Source organism: Scophthalmus maximus, chromosome 16 (genome assembly GCF_022379125.1).
Source record: "Scophthalmus maximus strain ysfricsl-2021 chromosome 16, ASM2237912v1, whole genome shotgun sequence".
NCBI classification, from domain to species: Eukaryota; Metazoa; Chordata; class Actinopteri; order Pleuronectiformes; family Scophthalmidae; genus Scophthalmus; species Scophthalmus maximus.
The window spans coordinates 4,547,549-4,567,746 of NC_061530.1; the positions used below are offsets into that span (position 1 = coordinate 4,547,549).

At 43.0% G+C, this 20,198-nt stretch overlaps 2 protein-coding genes across 6 annotated transcripts; one reads left to right on the forward strand and one right to left on the reverse strand.

The window, feature by feature from the left end:
- Nucleotides 1–4,826: 4,826 nt before the first annotated feature.
- LOC118287399 (tubulin beta-1 chain) lies at nt 4,827–7,436 on the reverse strand. The gene is made up of 4 exons (XM_035612532.1): nt 7,286–7,436; nt 6,251–6,359; nt 6,056–6,166; nt 4,827–5,969 (listed from the first exon to the last, which is right to left on the reverse strand). Exons 1-4 carry the CDS (start codon nt 7,340–7,342, stop codon nt 4,909–4,911), a joined length of 1,338 nt encoding a protein of 445 aa, XP_035468425.1. The 5' UTR covers nt 7,343–7,436; the 3' UTR covers nt 4,827–4,908.
- A 1,700-nt stretch (nt 7,437–9,136) lies between these two features.
- tdrkh (tudor and KH domain containing) lies at nt 9,137–19,928 on the forward strand. 5 transcript variants are annotated; one of them, XM_035612528.2, is made up of 15 exons: nt 9,267–9,283; nt 12,071–12,215; nt 13,871–14,031; nt 14,157–14,248; nt 14,667–14,850; nt 14,963–15,102; nt 15,331–15,661; nt 15,950–16,116; nt 16,241–16,416; nt 16,734–16,798; nt 16,904–17,055; nt 17,182–17,292; nt 18,466–18,520; nt 19,200–19,281; nt 19,391–19,928. In XM_035612528.2, exons 2-14 carry the CDS (start codon nt 12,151–12,153, stop codon nt 19,253–19,255), a joined length of 1,755 nt encoding a protein of 584 aa, XP_035468421.2. In that variant the 5' UTR covers nt 9,267–9,283; nt 12,071–12,150; the 3' UTR covers nt 19,256–19,281; nt 19,391–19,928. The 5 variants fall into 5 exon arrangements, 3 of the variants coding, with proteins under 3 accessions (XP_035468423.2, XP_035468421.2, XP_035468422.2); XM_035612530.2 differs by lacking the exon at nt 12,071–12,215 and having other exon boundaries at nt 9,137–9,283; XR_004785660.2 differs by lacking the exon at nt 19,391–19,928 and having other exon boundaries at nt 9,211–9,283; nt 17,182–17,333.
- Nucleotides 19,929–20,198: the final 270 nt, after the last annotated feature.

Here is a 20,198-nt window from a genome sequence, read left to right on the forward strand (position 1 = left end):
TCCTCCAGAGCACTAGTGTGGCAGCAGGTGATATCCTGGAGGAGGAGAAGGAAGGCCCGGACCCAGAACTCAGAGGCTGATGAGAGGGACCTGTCCAGAAATGGTGTCAGGGAAAGGCTTGCTGCCCAGCTCTCTGCTCCAGAGGGACTGTCTGGGTGAACATGTCTTCATATAGACAGTTACACTCTCCAGATTATGTCATGTTCTCTAGAAGTTTAAAATATAGTTCAGATGACAGAGATATATAGATGCATAAATAGACCAGATGAACACAAATGAAAAGGTTTTGGATAAACATGCAAGACAATAAAGTAAACTTTTATCATCTCTGATGCTGTATGGCCTTTTGTCAAGTGCCCATGTTCAACCAGCTGTAGATAGAGAAATATATTACTTATATATTTGGTGTAACTATGTTGTATATGTTAACATTTCTTTTAATTTTCTTTTTCTTGATCTGACTCATTTAAATTGAACTGCATTGCTTGTAAATAAACATTACAAATTACATCACTGTAACATATAGAACTTTGGGATTTATTTTGTCTGGTTGCAAATATACACAAATAAACAGCTGCTGTAAAGAATGATTACTTACCAACATTAACAGTTTATGTTTAGGACTTATTTAGTGTCAGACAGAGACAGGTACAGCTCTGCTCTCTCCCTCTCCGCCTCCTCTCACCACAGCTTCTCTTTATTAAATAAACATCTAAAACTATAAAGGTTAACTTTATTTATTTATTTCAATTATTAGAACAAATAATACCTTTAAGCTCTGAGATAGGGATGAAACAGTTGCCCGTTTCACAGCAAACCGGACGGTTACGGAATTTCACTGTGGTTTACTGTGAAATTACGTTTTCAAATTTTATTCATCATCTAAGCGGCAGTTTTAATTACCACTGTAGATTTTGTCACAGTCTGCTCACCTCCATACTGGCTCCAGTACATTTCCACTCACCCCACCTCTGCTCCTATCTGCCAGCCGGCCACACCCACCTCATTAGTTCATTGCCCTCACCTGGTCTCTCAGCTGCATCTCATCCACAATCAGACCCAGTATATAAGCCTCTCCAGTTCACAGACTCAGTGCCAGATTGTTCTTCGCGTCGATGACAGACTTTCTGGCGTTTGGACTGATTTCCCGGCTTCGACCCTGCTTCACATCGACCTCCCTGCCTTGATTAAAAAAAAACCCTCTGCCTTCTGTCCCCGACTACGAGCTTTGTCGGTGTGTTTCTGGAGCACTGTCTGCCCGTCTCCTCGGCGGCCTGGCTTCTCCCCGTACCTGCTCTTCGTGGTGAGTTTCCAGCCATCAAAGCGGTGGGTTGCCTCATCTTACAGACTCTAAGTCTTCCGTCTGGACTGCTCTTGGGTCCCTGCTCTTCCGCCTGGTATACGCTACAAGCTGCCTTTAGCCTGTTTTCTCTGCCAACCTGCTGGTCTGCTGCAATAAAGGACATTGCCAACTCTCCCCGTGGTGTACTGCTCTTGGGTTCAATCCCCCCCCCCCCCCCCGTTACCGGAATGTATCTTACTTACTTTGTCACAAAACATTTTTTTCTCAGCAAACTCAGTCAGTTTGGACACAGTATCATTGAATTTAACTTAACTTGTCACAAATGAGCGTTTTCTCAGCAAATTACGTCAGTTTCGACACAGTATCATTGAATTTAACTAAATTTTCTCAGCAACAGTCCAGCACAACTGTATATGGTAGTGACATCCTCTCCCGTGTGGACCACATCAAGGCGTGCATCACGTCCACATTTGGTTCCATCTTAAAGATGCACGAAGCAATATCTAGGCAACTACTGAATAGACTGTCATTTTACTCATGGTGCCCAGGGGTGAGGTAGAATTGTCAAATTGGCTTAGAAAGTTGTCATAACCCGGCTCATGGCCAATGACAAAAACGGAGAAAGGACACAGAACTCGGACAAAATTAGGCTATTTATTATAGCAAACGTAAATAAATAAGAGTAACAATGATATGAGGCATGTAAGTCAGTGGTATTCATGTGTGTTTGTGGATCATGTGGTGTAAAATATACAAAGCAAACATCTGTGCTGGTGCTGGCAGCAGGAGGGGGCGATCAACAGGAAGCTGGGACTTTTGTATCCTGCAGAGCACTTGGCACAGGTGCTCCAGATCCGGCTGTGATTACCTCCCGACCTTTGACCTGAGCAGACAGACAATACTGACAGAACACATACATATAGACAGGGGTCGTCACAAAGTTTCCTAAATCTTGACATGACCCGGAAGTATTTGATCAGCAGCCACAATAAGAGCTGTTCGGATTCTCTAAATGCATAGGAAAGGAGCTTCACTGTTTCCTTTCCTATCTCCTTTAGCATAGGGTACACTGGACCTTCCCATGTGAGTGTGAGGAGATATGCGGCAGCAATATTTAACGTGACGCACCATGCACGGACGTAAACGATTCAATCCGAAGTAGAAGAGTATGAATATGACCCAGAAGAGACGCACATCATCATGTGTTACTGTTACATATGAATCATTTACATCTGATGCCACATGGTGGTAATACATGCTGTTGGAGCCGCTGCATTTTTTTGTAGTTCATCTTCGGATATCTGTAGTTTCACCACGGCAGACGCACGTCAACAGCATCTGCGGTCGCGTGATGACGTAGTATAGTGAAAGTCGAGTCGGAATTCTCTAATCAGCGCTGTCGGCTTTTCCTACATCCTATCAGTCCTCCTTTACACCTTTCCTTGACATCATGACATTTTCCACTGAGGTCAAGGAATAGTGGGTAGGAATAGGAACAGTAGATAGGAAAGACAATTCAACCTCATCCCAGATGGTGAATTCTCGAGATTTAGGTAATCACCTGATTTTTCTTACTCTAGTGTAAATGTGTGGTTTTTGGGTGAAATGAACAAAAATCTTACCTTCACTGCTTCTGTAGCGATAACACTTTTCAGGGCAGATAATATCAACAGAAGATGAGAGCTTCACATTGACAGCTGGAAATGTAGGTGAATATGACAAATATAAATGCATTATACAGGTAAGGAAAAATGATATCAACATATATATATATATATATACCTGCTAGTACTTTGGGATAGTGCTCATCAGCTCAGTGTTTGCTTGCTAACATGATAAACAGATGAACATGGTAAACATCAGCATCTTAGTATCGCGTTACTGAAATGACAGAAGAGCATGCAAGCGTTGGCACATGAACATGAGGCCCGATAGCAGCTTTCACACACACACACACACACACACACAGACACAGAGAGAGACACAGAGTCTGCAGATCCTATGCTAGAGTGGACCATGTATCAGTCGAGCCTGGGACAGTCCTGATCAACTGGGGAGAAAAGCTTTGCTGATGGCTCATGACTATAGACTATGTAACCACAAGGGGGGCAGACGGTACCATGTGCCCTGCCCCTACAGCCTGCACCACAGAAGGGGTCATCTGTCTTGAAATTCGAGACAAGGGAGGATGAGTGAGTGTTCATTAGTAAATATGACATCTACAGAGAGGAAGAAAAAAGCTGATGCTCTTTACATAGACACATGTATATATGGTAGGCTACTCTGCTGTCTCGATGTCCCTTGTCTTGTCTGCGGATCATATTTGCACCCCGCTGCCTTCAAGGACCCAGCAGGTACAGTACACACTGCAGGCTTTCACACTGTAGCTTCACCACACTTGCCCACGTTTTGGTGGAACTCTTAATCTTATCACAGTTTTTTTTCTGTCAGTAAGTTTGTGATGAAATGGATGTGTTTAGGAATATGCATCATTCACGAATAATAATAATTAAGGTAATGTAATCATATTTTGATACTAGGTCCAGGTAAAAATGCTGCTACCTACCATTTCATACTGTGCTTTAGATACATTTTTTCAAACTAATGTTCAGTAATGACTATCATAGAAGATACAAAATAAAACGGAAAATATTTATACTTAATTGATTTCCACTTGCAAAAATACTACAAAACAATTTTCCAAAAATAGAAAATGTCTGTCCTTTCTTTGTCTCTCCTGAATGATATGAGTGTTCTCTTACTGCTCTGAGGAAGAGAGGGTCCCCACAAATACTGTTTAATAGTGTTTTCTTTGTCTGGGACGCATCCGATTGGCGCTATATACTTTAAGTGAAATGTATTATTTACCTTGAAATAATGTCTTTTCTGTCTGGGCTTTGTGTCACGCTTTGGAGAGAAGGAGGACGTGTGCTGCTGGACACTGCTGGCATTGGCCACAAGCATCCTCACATCCCTGCTGTGGAAAAGAATGGCTTGGCCAGCACTGCCACCTACTGACCATAACCACAAACTCTGCCACATCTGTGGCTGCAGGGGCACTGTAGTTTCTTCAGAAACTTGTTCAGTGTTTAACATAGATGCAGCTCAAAATATTTTAATTTCAATTCAATATGTAATGAGTCTAGGATATGATACATTTTCACTTTTACATAACTGATGAAAACATTTTTCACTACATTGCAATTTTTGAGCTGCACTATTACATATTAGCACGTCATATACAAAACTGATTCAAGGGTCTTTGGACTGTGATCCAGTATTATACTTCTGTCCTTGTCAGCTATGCAGCCTGTAGTTGGTGGATTGGCCTGGCTGATGCGCCATGTGGACAGTATTTATAGTTTGATCATGTTGCTATAGATATATAAATCATAATCTTAAACCACTCACTAGCTTCTTGAGGTTACAGCATGTGCTCAAATAAAATTGCTCCTGGTCTACTATCATGTACATGAATATGAAGTCATTATAACGTATCGAGTAATCAAAACCATAGGCAAAATTGGCATATGTGGAACTTTATTTATATACACACTCAAACATGGAACGTTACTTTACAATATATTCACACTTCACATGACCATTTAGGCAAGATCTTCCTCGCCCTCCTCCTCAAACTCGCCCTCCTCCTCAGCAGTGGCGTCCTGGTACTGCTGGTACTCGGAGACCAGGTCGTTCATGTTGCTCTCTGCCTCGGTGAACTCCATCTCATCCATGCCCTCGCCGGTGTACCAGTGGAGGAAGGCCTTGCGGCGGAACATGGCGGTGAACTGTTCGGAGATTCGCTTGAACAGCTCCTGGATGGCTGTGCTGTTTCCGATGAAGGTGGCGGCCATCTTAAGGCCACGGGGGGGGATGTCGCAGACTGCTGTCTTGACGTTGTTGGGGATCCATTCCACAAAGTAGCTGCTGTTCTTGTTCTGCACGTTCAGCATTTGCTCATCAACCTCCTTCATGGACATGCGGCCACGGAAGATGGCGGCCACGGTCAGGTAGCGGCCGTGACGTGGATCGCAGGCAGCCATCATGTTCTTGGCATCGAACATCTGCTGGGTGAGCTCTGGCACAGTGAGGGACCTGTACTGCTGGCTGCCTCTGCTCGTGAGGGGAGCGAAGCCGGGCATGAAGAAGTGCAGACGGGGGAATGGCACCATGTTTACAGCCAGCTTGCGCAGGTCAGCGTTGAGCTGTCCCGGGAACCTGAGGCAGGTGGTGACACCGCTCATGGTGGCAGACACCAGGTGGTTGAGGTCACCGTACGAGGGGGTTGTGAGTTTGAGGGTGCGGAAACAGATGTCGTACAGCGCCTCGTTGTCAATACAATAGGTCTCGTCTGTGTTTTCTACGAGCTGGTGGACTGATAGTGTGGCATTGTAGGGCTCAACAACAGTGTCTGATACTTTTGGGGAAGGCACCACGCTGAAGGTGTTCATGATGCGGTCGGGGTACTCTTCGCGGATCTTGCTGATAAGCAGGGTTCCCATACCAGAGCCGGTACCACCGCCCAGGGAGTGGGTGAGCTGGAAGCCCTGTAGGCAGTCGCAGCTCTCTGCCTCCTTCCTCACGACATCCAGGACGGAGTCCACCAGCTCTGCACCCTCGGTGTAGTGACCCTTGGCCCAGTTGTTACCGGCACCACTCTGGCCTGACGGGGAACAATTAAGATTCAGAACCACGAAACTCTGGGTGCATTGTGAGTGGGGTTTTTTAAAGTTTAAGTGTTTCACTTACCAAACACAAAGTTGTCTGGTCTGAAGATCTGGCCAAAAGGCCCGGACCTCACAGAGTCCATGGTGCCAGGCTCCAGATCGACCAGCACAGCACGGGGCACGTATTTACCCCCTACACAAATTGGGAGAAAGAAAACATTTTAAGTGTTGACACTGCTATTAAGAACGATTAAAATACATGCGGAACTGAACTTACCCGAGGCTTCATTGTAGTAGACGTTGATCCTGTCGAGCTGCAGGTCACTGTCTCCATGGTATGAACCGGTTGGGTCGATGCCATGTTCATCGCTAATGACCTCCCAGAACTGTAAACCAAAAAAGTATACCAACTCTTTGTTAGCTCTAAAGAAGAAAAAAATAAATGCATTTATTAATCAGTCAAGTTCAATTTTTCTGCTTTGGAGGTTTCATGCTTATTCTGCTTCAATTACTATTAAGATAAGATATCCTTTTATTCGTCCCACAACGGGGAAATTAGTATCATTATTACAATTAGATAAGTATCACACTAGTGACTGTACAAATTAAACTCGATTGCCCACCATGCTGCCTTCCCCGATCCCCTATTGGCTGCGACTTAATTTGAAGGACAAAAAAAAATGTCTCACAACGTAACCGACAGTCAGCCAGGGACTCGGCGCCAACGCCCGCCCACTCCAGGCACAAAGCGTCGCCATGAAGGCCTCAATGATCCGGCCGCTGCTTTATTCGCCTTGTGTATTCATCACGAATACACAGCATACCGCTTGTCCAACATTACAGGAGCCAGCCGACGAGGCCCGCTTCCCCTTTTCCGCATTGCGCTAAGGCTGGTGAAGAACGATGGGCTCGTTGGAAGAACATTTTGTCGTTTGATCCCGCAAGTAACGTTAACCGGATTTTTTAAAATTTATTTATCTTTTTCTAGTTTCTAAAAAGTTGTCTGTTTAAATCATTAAAAAAACCGGATGGAATGCACGATTTCAACAGACATAAAATAAATGAAGTGTATTTTATTTGTCCATTCTTCGACACATTCGGGTGCTTTACTTTAATTTATTGAGCGTTAAAGATTAAAAAAAAAAATTTTTTTATATATATATATGTGTTTTCTTAGGACACATTGACTCCCGGGGTGTGGTTGTCTGGAACGCGTATGGACACAAAGCGCCGCCTCCCAGAGAAGAAGAATACATCGTTTCTACATAAAATAACTCCGTTTGGTACTAAATGGCAAAAACGTTTCACTGACCTTGGCACCAATCTGGTTTCCGCACTGGCCGGCCTGCAGGTGCACAATCTCTCTCATTGTTTTGACTGGAGGTGGCGAACACTACTACAGACACTTCGGCTTTTTACTTTAGAATCCTTGCACAAAATGGCCTCAGCTCTGCATTTATACTACTGTCGAAACCCGCCCTTTGCCGCGCAACTCCAATGCCTATTGGCTGATACTCACAAGGATTCCTTACAGACACAAACTTCGACCAATCAGATGTTCAAATACTTTACTGCCATTGGTCCAACCGGTCTGTCAGTCACATTCGTCTCCAACGTATGACCATAGGGTTAGGGTCAGGGTTGATTGTCCAATCTGTGATGGCGGAGTAGATATACGACGATGACTGATAACAGAATAAACCAAAACATTAATGTCGACTAGGGAGAGCGGTGAGCAGAGTTTAAGATATACCTGCAAACGAACACGTCTTACGATTTTCGGGTGTGTGGTTTGATGCCAAGTTAACATGAACAGATATAACTCAATAATAAGTGTAAAAAGATACTGAAATGTAACGAGATGTCTAACAATGGTTTGCCGTGTTGATGGCTCTAAAATGGAGTGAACTGGTTAATTGTAAAAATATCTAGTGACTCTATCGGTTACTCAAGCATTAATATGTACAGCCAGAAAAGTATGAAGATCAATTGTATGAAATCTTGTTTATACATTCAATACTAACATAGTAATTTACACAGCACACTTCATATTATAGGTAAACATCCAACTGGTCTTTTATTGTCCGATACCAGAAACCATGGAACACATGCTAGTTCTCCACAGAAAATATGCATCAGAAAGAAAGGACATGATAGAGGGAATAAAAAAACCAGGGCTGATAGGAACCTGTACAAAGGGCACACTGTGATTTAAGGAAGAACAATGTAGGAAGGATAGGAAAAAATAAGACAATCCGGACACTACAGGAGTTAAATAACTCCGGAATAGGGCAGTAATGCAACACAAAGGATGCAAGCTTAAAATGCAAAGAAGAAGTAGGAGGGGGGGGGGGGGGGGGGTGGAAGAGGAGGAGGAGGAGAAGAAGAAGAAGAAGAAGAAGAAGGAGGTTGCTAAGACACGAGTTTGTTGTGCCAGAATTTCATCTCAAAACAGGGAAAAGGATTAATAACTAATCATCATTTTACATAGGAGAAATGCTTGCAATAGTGTCAGCAGTGCAGTGGGTAGAGGATACAAGACCATGAGCTGTTCAGACTCAAACTCATCGATAGCCAGTGTAAAGCAGTCATTCTGACAGCAGACCAGACCTTCTGATAGAAGTACAACAAAAATACAGAATTCAATGGCTCTCACAGTAATTATTTTTCATGGATACCAGCACATAAATGCAATGGCAGATAAGGTTGCAAAGGTGGCCGCAAAGAATAATTACATTGACTTAGCAGTGAACCTATAACCAAGACATAAACCATGAGAGTATTTTTAAACAGCTATGGAAGGAAAAGTGGCAAAAGCAATGGGAGAATGAAGAGAAAGGACGATGGTTCAAAGGGAAGTGGGATACATGAGCTGTGCAGGAAGGAACAGGAGACAAGATACAATATGTAGACTCAAGTTTGGACACACTGGACTGAACAGTATTTATTATACTATTCAGAATATGTCAACATAATAAGGAACAATAGAGCATGTTATCCAACACTGTCAAAAATATGAAAATATAACCCCTCCTAAAGATAAATGTGCAGTTAAATCTAATGTACATTCTAAAGAAGAACCCAAATGTGTGCATTTTTGTCTGTGTGTGTGTTTATTTAATTTACTTTGAATACACAGTAAACAATAGCGATGCCGATCCACACTCCGTACCAGTTGGTGGCGGTAATGCGCCAATTTGTTGTTTGCCAACCGCCCAAAAATAAAGTCAAGAGGAAGAACACTGGGCGGAAGAAGAAGAAGAAGAAGAAGAAGAAGAAGGTCGCTTCGAAAGACAGTTAGAGTTTGTCTGTGAGTGTTTAACATTATAACATTATGTCCGGTCAGTATAACAAGCAAATGGAGTAGCACCAGAGTACGTGTGCACTGTAAGGTCGCGTAGCTTCTCTTTCGGAACGTTCGACTCCCTCGCGTTAACCAGCAGCTAGCTAGTGATAGCTTGGCGCGCTCAGAGGGAGAACGTGCGTCTGCGGTCGCTTCGACTGGTCGCCGGTGTGGTGGCGGCCCAACGGGGTTCCGATTTAACTGGTTCCCGTAACCTAGCAGCTTCAGGTGTTATCCGCTTCAGTCGGCAGATTCGTCGCTCCTTCACAAACACATTAGTGGCAATTTGCACGTCGCATCGGGTCGCATCTCATTCCGACTGCGGCGAATATGATGGTATGAGTGAGCACTAATTTCCCAGCCGCCTACGTGAAGAAAAAAATAAATTCTTGCAAGATCGCATTGAGCTGGATTCGATCTCACCACAGCAAAAAGTCTCAAAACCGAGAGGCCTCGATGATCGCCGTGAGCCACGACGACTCTCCCGGCCGCGCGTGTCCGTCACACATTGATAGATGATGTCATCCTCCGGGGAACACGTTGATTTTGAACCAACTGGTGACCTGCGGCTCCTCTCATACACGAACGTATCAAGACAGTTGTGTCGATGGTTCCGCCACATTTACCACCACATTACAGTACACACTATGACAACAATACTTTCAAATTGTAACGATCTCACTCCGACTATATACTGTCAAAACACACTAAAATACGAGTTGGAATGATTGAGGCCTTTGGAAATAAATTCAAATTTGTTTTTCTCGTGTCCTTTTTCTTGTAATAAATGCTTGAAAACTGCTAAGTAATGATTGTAATCTTGGTCACTTAGTTTGGCGTAAAGCTCTTAAATAACACGGTATTGACGAGCACTTGATCTGTATTTTTACAACCCAATATAGCGAGACAAAAGTGACAGTATATCCTCACTGTAAGTCCATGCCTTCAGTACTGCGCTGATAGGAAAGAATATTACCAACCACTCATATTTTACTCTTCCTGCGGCTCAGCGTTAGCAAGTCCTTCTTGAGTGTGCTTTGACAGTATATAGTCTGAGTTGGATCGTTACAATTTGAAAGTATTGTTGTCATAGTGTGTACTGTAATGTGGTGGTAAATGTGGCGGAACCATCGACACAACTGTCTTGATACGTTCGTGTATGAGAGGAGCCGCAGGTCACCAGTTGGTTCAGGTGAACCCAGATCAAAGTGTTCCCCGGAGGATGACATCATTTATCAATATGTGACGGACACGCGCAACTTGAAGAGTCGTCGTGGCTCACGGTGATCATCGAGTTCTCTCAGTTTTGAGACTTTTTGCTGTGGTGAGATCGAATCCAGCTCAATGCGATCTTGCAAGAATTTTATTTTCTTCACTTTATTTTTTACGTAGGTGGCTGAAAATTAGTGCTCACTTATACCATCATATTCGGCGCAGTAGATATGAGATGCGACCCGCTGCGTTGTGCAAATTGCCACTAATGTGTTTGTGAAGGAGTGACGAATCTGCTGACTGAAACGGATAACATCTGAAGCTGCTAGGTACAGGAACCAAATCGAAAACCAGTTGGGCCATAACACCGGGAAAAGGATATACATTCCTTACCGTTTGGAGATGTAGTGTGTACTGGTCCACCGTTTCGTCCTGACTAAACATCTGCTCCATGATCGTGTGTGTTGTTGAGTGTGGAAGAAAGGTTATCTAGCCAATGGCGTAGGTGATGTTTGAGTGGTATCGAGAGCTCAGTTACAGCTCTGGCGCATAAAAGTTATTGAAAACATTGATAACAGTGAAAATATTTATTTGTAGGAAAACTCACCCACCCACGTTAACTTAACTAACCCACGCACGTTACATTTTTCAATAAAAGACAGACAAGGGAGTCATTAACACAAACATTTCAGTCAAAGACACAAATCTATTATTTTTTACAGCTTTCTTATTTTACTAGTCAAATGCAAGGAATACAAGTTTGGAATGGAAGGATTTATGAATATGGTATTTTACCAATTTAATGATCAAATTGATTACATAGAGGTGTTTTTGGTTCGACCAAATGCAACATTTTCCCAGAAAAGAGAAAACTCTTAGTCTATGTTATCAACAATAAATCAGAACACATCTTTTCTAAAAGTGGTGAGTGAGGGGGGATCGCCAAAGCAGCTGTTACACGGTCTGTGGGCGTACATCTCTGAAACTTACTTACTTAATAAAAACCTTGAATGAACCCTCCCGGTTCATACATATGAAATTTATTTATTACAAAATCCTGAGATATTCCATTTGGCTGACGTATTTATCACTCATAACGACTGTGTGTGTGTGAGTGAGTGAGTGAGTGAGTGAGTGAGTGAGTGAGTGAGTGAGTGAGTGAGTGAGTGAGTGAGTGAGTGAGTGAGAGTGAGAGTGAGAGAGAGAGAGAGAGAGAGAGAGAGAGAGAGAGAGAGAATTCCATCTAGGTAACTTTGGCGACAGTAACAGATGGCTGTTGATTGCCAAAACACTTGAGCAAGTCCAGAAAGTCTTACTTCATGTTTTCAGAAAGAAACGCCTCAGTGCGATTTTGTGAAATCCAAGAAAGCGATCGGTCATCCCATGGTGTTACGGTAGGCCTTTATTGCCATGCTCAATGTAGAACTTTAGAAGAAGAAGCAAGTCTGTGATGATTTCTGTTGAAGTGTGAACTGCAACTGAACATTTTCTGTCATGTAGTGACTTGAAATGCTGCCACTTTGTCCCCCTTCTGTCTGTCAGTAGTCTTGACCTTGGATGTGCTCAAAAAACAGAGCCTGGATTGGAGAAGACTTGAGTCTCACTGTCACGATTCTTTTGAGATGGACGTTGGTGTGTCCAGGTCCCACGTGTTTCTCAACTGCAGCCCCAGAGCCCTCTTTTCCCAGTGAGACACGCATCTGCATGGTGGTGCTGCGTGGTCCCAATACTCTTTGCTGTTGGCTTACCTCCACTTGATTCTGTTCCCCTGTTTGAGCCGGAGCTTTAGCAGTGTGAAGTGAAAAGCCTCGGAAAGAATTTGGTGCAAGTATTCAGTGGTCAGTTGACTTGCTGGAGGTGGCCAAAATACAGTAAATTGTATTCAATGTGTGCAGCAGCAGCTCCCAGTGCTTTATGTCCTGCTGGCAGCGTCAGGACAGATGCTTTGTGCATTCATAGGAGGCACAGTGCTGTGTGGGTATGTACAGTATACACTAAATGTTTCAGCATTTATGGGACTATACTGTGTGTATGTTACTGCTTGTGCATGTGTTTTTTTTGTTGTTGAATGAGCAACAATTTTGCAAGAGATATAGTCTTGAGATTGCGAGGCTGTAATCTCCTGCAGTGGTTCTCAGTGGGGGTCTGAGGACCTCCAGGGGTCCCTAACAAAAATGAGGAGCCCTTACACTCACTTTGATTTGACTTTGATTTGAAGTAGAATTATCTCAGTAGTAGAATCACAAAATAGTTAGATCCAGTTTCATAATCGCCAATGATCAAGTCCATTTTGCACCAGTTCAGGAGCGTTCAATCATATCACATGAAGAAGTTTGCTCAGCAGCTGTTTCCAACATCAAGAATGAACTTTGGCCCTCAGCAACATGACCGTTAAAACCTTTTATAAGTAATCAGAATACTTGATTATCTACAATTCTTTGACAGTTGAGTAAATTCTGTCTGCTGATGAAGCTCATGTGATATGATCAACAGCCCCAGAGCAGCTACTAAATGAACCATTGATTGAAATCGTTTTCACTACCCTTTTTTGCAAGTGTCATTTTTTTGTTATACTATCGTTCTCATGATCGAGAATAAACTTTCATGTCAACTATTGTTCACCTTGTGCTTGTACTGAATAAAAACAAGCATCTCCTCGTATACAGTTATCTGCAAAAGTTTGGGTCCACTGTACAAAATTAATTGTTTAAAGTAATAAGAAGTAACTACAACCTCGGCACCTAACAGACCGCCCCCTGATGGCTGGTTACAGTATAGGTCATAATCCCTGCCTTTTTCAATTTCCCAAAGATGATTTCTGTCCCATAAGGTAGTATCACAGAGATGTATGTTCAACTTTTCATAATTTGGAAATGTTTTTGGTACAAAGTAATACCACATTTACATTTTAACAAAGGTATGTTTTTAACTATTACCTGCTGGATTTGTATTTTCTTACTTTTCATTTAATAAAATCAACAAAACATGCCTTAACTTTTGCATTTCACTGTTCGCCAGTGGGACAGGTGGTCTGATATGAAAATGTTTGAGAACACCAGATTTGCAGTTTTTAATTAGGCTGGCTAATGCTTCAAGTTTTTGCACTGCATGGCCATACAGCTGCCCTGGTAAGCTGACAACACACCAAGGGTTGATGACACCGCTAGTAACATTCTGATTGCTGTTATTGTCATTTTTTTTCCTTTTAATTCAAAAGCAATAGAAGACAGCCGACTTCCTGTTAAGGAGCGCGACTGGACGTAGAAAGAAAAAATTTAAAGGACAGTTGTAGGAGGCCTAACATCAGCAATGGAAGGAGACTTGAGCTATTACTGTGTTTAGGTGGAGCGTCCTGCTGGGTGCACAGCGTGTCATGGATGCAGTGAAGGAGGCCCAAAAGAGCTCCCTCAGCTCAGGCAAAATGGTGGCCCTGGCAGCGGGGCTCTCCGTTGGGGCCACGGTGGGCTACATCGTCTATCGCCACATGAGCAGCACCAACCACAGTGAGTATCTGCTCACTATAAAAGCCTTCTTGTTCGAACCCCAGTTTGTGTGTAAATGAAGGATACATTTTATTTTTATGTTTGTCTCTTTCCTGATGACTTCATCTGTTATTGTAATTCAACAGGTAAGGGGCCCAACGTTGAGAGTTCAAAGATGACACTTCCTGTTGACGTTTATAGGAACATGTCCAGATACCAAGCAAAGTTCTTGGATGTGGTGGGTTCCTAAATTCCTAACAGTTGATATGTCATTTGTTCAAAGACGTTAAAGTGGTCGACGATATTATAAGAGCTTCTAAAAAAGGCCTAAACATTAATTTAATCAGCTGCCTCCAGCTGTTTGCCTGTCTGTCAAGTTTGTTGTCTGAGTTCATTCTGAAACAGCAGTAATGCGATTTTAAATTTAATTTTGTAATTCACTTTGTATGGCTTCATGGTTTGACTAAGTCACAAGTACATCATCTTTGGGTTTGGGAAACACGATCAAAATTTTTCACCATTTTATGACATTTTATGGACCAAACAACCAATCGATTATGAAACTAATCGTTAGTTGCAGCCCTAGACAATATGAAAAAACGTTTACCAGGGTCACTTGGATGTATGAAATCAGTCATCCCTGTCTTCATGTTTAGGTGACCCAGAAGTCTGGAGCTCATGTGAGGGTTCTGGCAGATTCCGGGGAGGTATGTTTCCTGCTGCAGGGCTCTAAGGAACAGATCTTGCTGGCCCACTGTGTCCTGGAGAACCTGGTCACAGACTGTGAACCTGTCACCGTGGCGTTGGAGGTTCCCCAGACCGCCTTCGGACGTATTATAGGTAGCTGCTTAATGTTCGGGGTGATTGGATTAATTCCTAGACCCGATTAATTATTGCTTTCAACACTGATTCTTATATTTTTCCGTGTGTGTGTGTGTTTGGTTTTATGCAGGTCGGGGAGGAGAGAGTTTGAAGCTGATCACCAGGACCACAGGGGCCAAAGTAGCTTGTTCCAAAGAGAGGACACATGGTCCTTCGGCAAAGGGTGACATCACAATCACAGGGACCAAAGAAGAAGTGAAACAGGCCAAGGTGAGTATTCTATTTATCTGCACAAGATTGTATTACATCTGCCACTTTAACGGGATCTGCACCAAAAGGCAGTGGGTTCTTCCCTGGCCCAGGCCCCATCCCTCCACCAAGTTTTGTGAAAATCAGTTCAGTGCTGAGTGTGTAATCTGACAAATAAACAAACAGACAAGGGTGAAAACATTGGCTGAGGTAATAAACGTAACCCCTACTGCTGTGATCTGTTTGCAGGAGCTGATTCTAGAGAAAGTCAGAGAGGACACGATGGTGAGGACGAAGATCTCACAGTCATCTGCTCTGCGCCAGAAACGTGGCAACGCCATTATAAATCAGAGAGTGGACAGCACCGAGACTGAGGCACCAGCGGGTTTAAACAACAACGGTCTATACTCTCAGACAGAGAAGAATGGCCTCATTCATGCCTGTGGACCCGCAGGAGAACCAGAAAATAATCTTGACAAGATGGAGGAGCTTAAATTCAGCAGCACAGACAACAACAAGGAGGAGGATGAGGAGGAGAGTCTCTCCACAGACTCGCTGTCTGAAGTTTCCAAGTTTGAAAGTTAGTTCACTGTCTGTAATAGAGATTTGACAATACTTTTTCCTCAGTACAACTGCACCACTATAATCTGTCCTTGAACAGGATCATATCATACAAAGCATATGTTTTATTTGGTGTGTTTGTGTGTGTGTGTGTGTGTGTGTGTGTGTGTGTGTGTGTGTGTGTGTGTGTGTGTGTGTGTGTGTGTGTGTGTGTGTGTGTGTGTGTGTGTGTGTGTGTGTGTGTGTGTGTGTGTGTGTGTGTGTGTGTGTGCGTGTGTGCGTGTGTGCGTGCGTGCGTGCGTTAAAGTTCCCAGTCCAGACCTGAGCTTCCAGCCCGACGAACATCTGGAAGTTTATGTTTCTGCGTCAGAGAACCCAAACCACTTCTGGATCCAGATCCTGGGGGTTCGCTCCCTCCAGCTGGACAAGCTTACAGAGGAGATGACGCGCTTCTACAACAGCGGCAACCCCACAGTGAGCATGTGTCCTGCCCTCTTTTACCTGATGTTATTTTTCACGCAGAACAACAAAATATTACAATATAATAAATTGTAGGATAAATCCCAGAGTGCAACTATCCCTGTTTTCTGCTCTCCAGGAGCAGAGAGTGGAGACCATTGTGGTGGGGGACATTGTGGCTGCTCCATACCGAGACCATGGTACGTGGAACAGGGCAAGGGTGCTGGGAGCTGTGAGTTCTGGACTAGTGGACCTTTACTATGTTGACTTTGGGGACAACTGGGAGCTGCCCAGAGACAGCCTCCGCCATATGAGGTGAGAGAGAAAATCACATTCTCCCCTGTCGGCTTTCCAACTCAACCCTTTCGTGTGTGTGTGTGTGTGTGTGTGTGTGTGTGTGTGTGTGTGTGTGTGTGTGTGTGTGTGTGTGTGTGTGTGTGTGTGTGTGTGTGTGTGTGTGTGTGTGTGTGTGTGTGTGTGTGTGTGTGTGTGTGTGTTACAAACTTGCAGGAGTGTGGGCTCTGGTGTGCTACAATGCAGCTGCAGAGTGCTTATCATTGTTCGTGGCATTAGAGAAAAATTGCAGAGCTAAGTTACTAACAGCTTTTGCTTTTGCTACATTAACATTTCAGGAGTGACTTCCTCAGCTTACCATTCCAAGCTATTGAGTGCAACTTAGCAGGAGTGAGACCAAAAGGTAAAGCCCTCACCTTAATGCATTACCGTTAATCACACAGGTATGTTAATAATAATAATAAGAAAAATCTTTAAAAAATCTTTTCTGATCCCTCCTGTTGGGTAGGGGAGGCATGGACTGAGGCAGCCCTGGATGAGTTTGAACAACTTACTTCCTGTGCATCCTGGAAACCCCTGCAGGCCAAACTGTGCAGCTATTCTCACTCTGAGATGTCCTCCTGGCCCAGTCTCAAGCTGTATGTCAACAGTGAGGGCAAGGTCAAATTGCCTTTTTTTTCCTTCTTTTTTTTACTTGTATAGTCTGTATTTATCTGTTTGGCTTGTCATCATGTCTCCTGTATTTTTTCAAACAACATGTAAAAAGAAATAAATGTTCCATCCTAGACCGTAGACGTGGGCGAGGAGCTTGTACGACTGGGCCACGCTGTCAGCTTTCAGGAGGCGATAAACGGAAGGAGTGAGGGCGACGAGCTTGGCTGCCTGCAGAGGATGCTGGTGAGCCGGGAACCCAAGTGGATTCTTACCAGTGGTTAAAGGTTTAACTGAAATGTTTTATAGTATGATAGTAGTGTGTTTACACTTGAAAACTAAAGCTGTGTGAAAATGTATACATTTTGAAATTAATATATGATCAGAGAAAACTGATTCATTCTGGACCTTTTGATGAGTAGTTTGACAAAATCTTGATCTAAGGTCTATTCGCTATCCTTTCCTGGATATTTCATAAACAGATGTCCCTGTCTTCATCAAGTAATTGAATCTTGTTGTCTCAGTTGTCAATGTAGGTGTGGAAGTGCAGTAGTGGGATAAATACATGAAGGGAATCGTAACTACTGTTAAACAATCTGGTCAGTGAGGAGGAGGATGTAGACTACATCCACATGAACATATTATAGTTTTAAAACATATCACTGTTGCTGCGTTTATGCCAGGTGTCCACACTACTCTGGAGTTTTTCCGAACACTTAAACAGAACTTTGGAAATGCTGCAAACGTCATGAGATCAAGGAAAGGTGTAAAGGAGAAATCATAGGACTTAGGAAAAGCGGACAGTGCTGCTCAGAGAATCTAACTCCACTAATACTAAAGTACGTCATTATGCGAAGGGGGATGTTATTTATGTGCGTCCACCGTGGTGAAACTACAAATTTCCGGAGATGGACTACAAAAAACGCAGCGGCTCCATCCAGCCTGTTTCAGTGTGTATTACCACCATGTACCATCAGATGTAAGTGCTTCATAGGCAACAGTAACTTACATGATGAAGTGGGTCTCTTCTGGGTCATATTCATATTCTTCTTCACCTTCTACTTAGGATTGAATCTTTTATGTTCGTGCATGGCGCACTACGTTAAATATTGCTGTCTCCATTCACACATTCCCCCTACTGATTAGGTCTTATGAGTCAGGACTTGACCACCAGCTGTGGATGCAAAGAGTTAGCTAATTCTTGCTGTCAGTAACAGTTCGTAGTTAGTCATCATCATTCCAAATCAAAGTTTTTGTTGATGAAGACCATGAAATGCAGTTGTAAAAGATAATTATTCTACCATATCAGAAGGCAGGTGGCATAGGCCTCAATGTAGGCCTAGTCATTGACTGAACAGTTTGTAACAGTCCTCCAGTTGGTTAAACAGCTAGACAGCTTAATTTCTGTTTGTCTTACAGGATGACGTGATAGGAGCATCATCAGAGCTCAGTCTGTCCTGTATCAGCTTGTCAGGTGAGTACAGACACCAGTATGGAGACGGTTTAGTCAGTCACCCGATGATCGACAGGCCACATGTTCACAGCAGAAGCAAAGATACTCAAATGTGGGACAAATAGTGACCTAAGTGGAGCTGCGATGGATGAGAAAACATGTTTTGGGAAGGTCCACATGTCTTTGTTGTTGTTCAAACTCGTGGCTCTCGGCAAAGTGAAGCGGAAAAAAAGATGAACTCACTGTACACTACCCGCCCACCACTTTACAGCTGACGGACAGAGTTAGTGAATAGTTGTTGAATGTATTGGAGCATTTAGCAGCTAAAGGGCCAGGAGAGCTGAACAAAGCTTAATGGAGAGCGAGCATTGGGTTTACATGACTTACTTCTGTTGTTCGATGTTAGACATATCGACGTCTGAATAGAATATGCAGCTTTAATAAAACAAGCAAACACTCAAGTATCTGATCAAATAAATGAGAGACTGAGAATCTTGCCCAGTCCTGGATTTTACAGTAGTGCTTAGCAGCTTTTGATGCTTGATGCTACAGACTGGACAATATCGTTTTCAGTCAGATTAGAGGGACTTGCCTTGAAGTTATCACTAAAGGATTCTCTGTGAACAACCTAGTGGTTCAAGTTGTCTGTATAATGATTGCTGCATGACCAGAAAAGTTGTTGTTTTCTTTTGTGCCTCAGAAGTTGCCTCAATCTCAGGAAGCGTTGATGATGCCCTAGACGATGAGCTGCTCTGAAACCAAAGAAATGCACACATATCAAGGTATTTGTTTCCTGAATGAAGTTTAACATTCTCTGGAGAATGGATTTATGATACATTATATCTGTAAAAGTGATAACAATCCCCCACCCCCACCCCTTTAATCTTCCAGCACTGACCATCTGTTCCTCCGCACCAGTTCTAATGAGATGAAGGGGATTCGTTGTCTGACCCAAACTCAGCCTCATAACTCCTTGTGATGCCTTTACCTACTTGACGAGCGTGCAATACTTGTTCCAGCCATATTCACTTTATTCTTGTTACATTAGTACACTGGTAATTATTTGTTTTGCCTTCATGTTGTTGTTTTGCACCTTATTCAGCTTTGCTTAAATATGTCATCATTATATTTTGTGTTCAAACGAAGACCGGTACAAAAACAGAATGCCAGTATTATGAATGCGAAGCACTGTGACACGAGTCAGTGGAAACTGAAGGCAGCTGGGGGTTATTTTCTTCTCCACTTATTTGCAAAGGATTTAATGGCGTATATAAATTAGCTTTCAAGTTAAACTTGGAAATGTTAAGTGCTGAATGCGGCCCTTGTTCTCAAGTACTATATGAAAATGTGGCATCTACTGTATCACTCACAGAGGACAGAAGGTGTAATAGATTGCATTGTATATTATAAAGGATTTATTTTATGTCAATACAGTTGTCTGCCTTTTACTTTGAAAATGTTACTTGTTCTAGAAATGTGTTTCAAACCATAAAATGGATAATGAGTGTGTTTAAAGAATTAAAGTCATGTCACTGCACACGGTCTTCACACAGAGGATGGTCTATTGTCAAACCTAAATCTAACCTCAGATTAAATCTGAATTGTTTATGCAATGCATTTTAGTAAACTATATGCCATGCACAGACCGTTGATTTACATGAACAAATATCTATACAATGAATATTCCCTGCAATTCTGT

Coding starts and splice junctions, on each gene's coding strand:
- LOC118287399 (XM_035612532.1), bottom strand. CDS start 7,342: ATGAGAGAGATTGTGCACCTGCAGGCCGGCCAGTGCGGAAACCAGATT. Junction 6,360..7,285: donor GAAACCAGATTGGTGCCAAG/GTCAGTGAAACG, acceptor TTTGGTTTACAG/TTCTGGGAGGTCATTAGCGA. Junction 5,970..6,055: donor ACCAGACAACTTTGTGTTTG/GTAAGTGAAACA, acceptor GTTCCCCGTCAG/GCCAGAGTGGTGCCGGTAAC.
- tdrkh (XM_035612528.2), top strand. CDS start 12,151: ATGGACGTTGGTGTGTCCAGGTCCCACGTGTTTCTCAACTGCAGCCCC. Junction 15,103..15,330: donor AAGAAGTGAAACAGGCCAAG/GTGAGTATTCTA, acceptor ATCTGTTTGCAG/GAGCTGATTCTAGAGAAAGT. Junction 16,117..16,240: donor ACAACAGCGGCAACCCCACA/GTGAGCATGTGT, acceptor TCTGCTCTCCAG/GAGCAGAGAGTGGAGACCAT.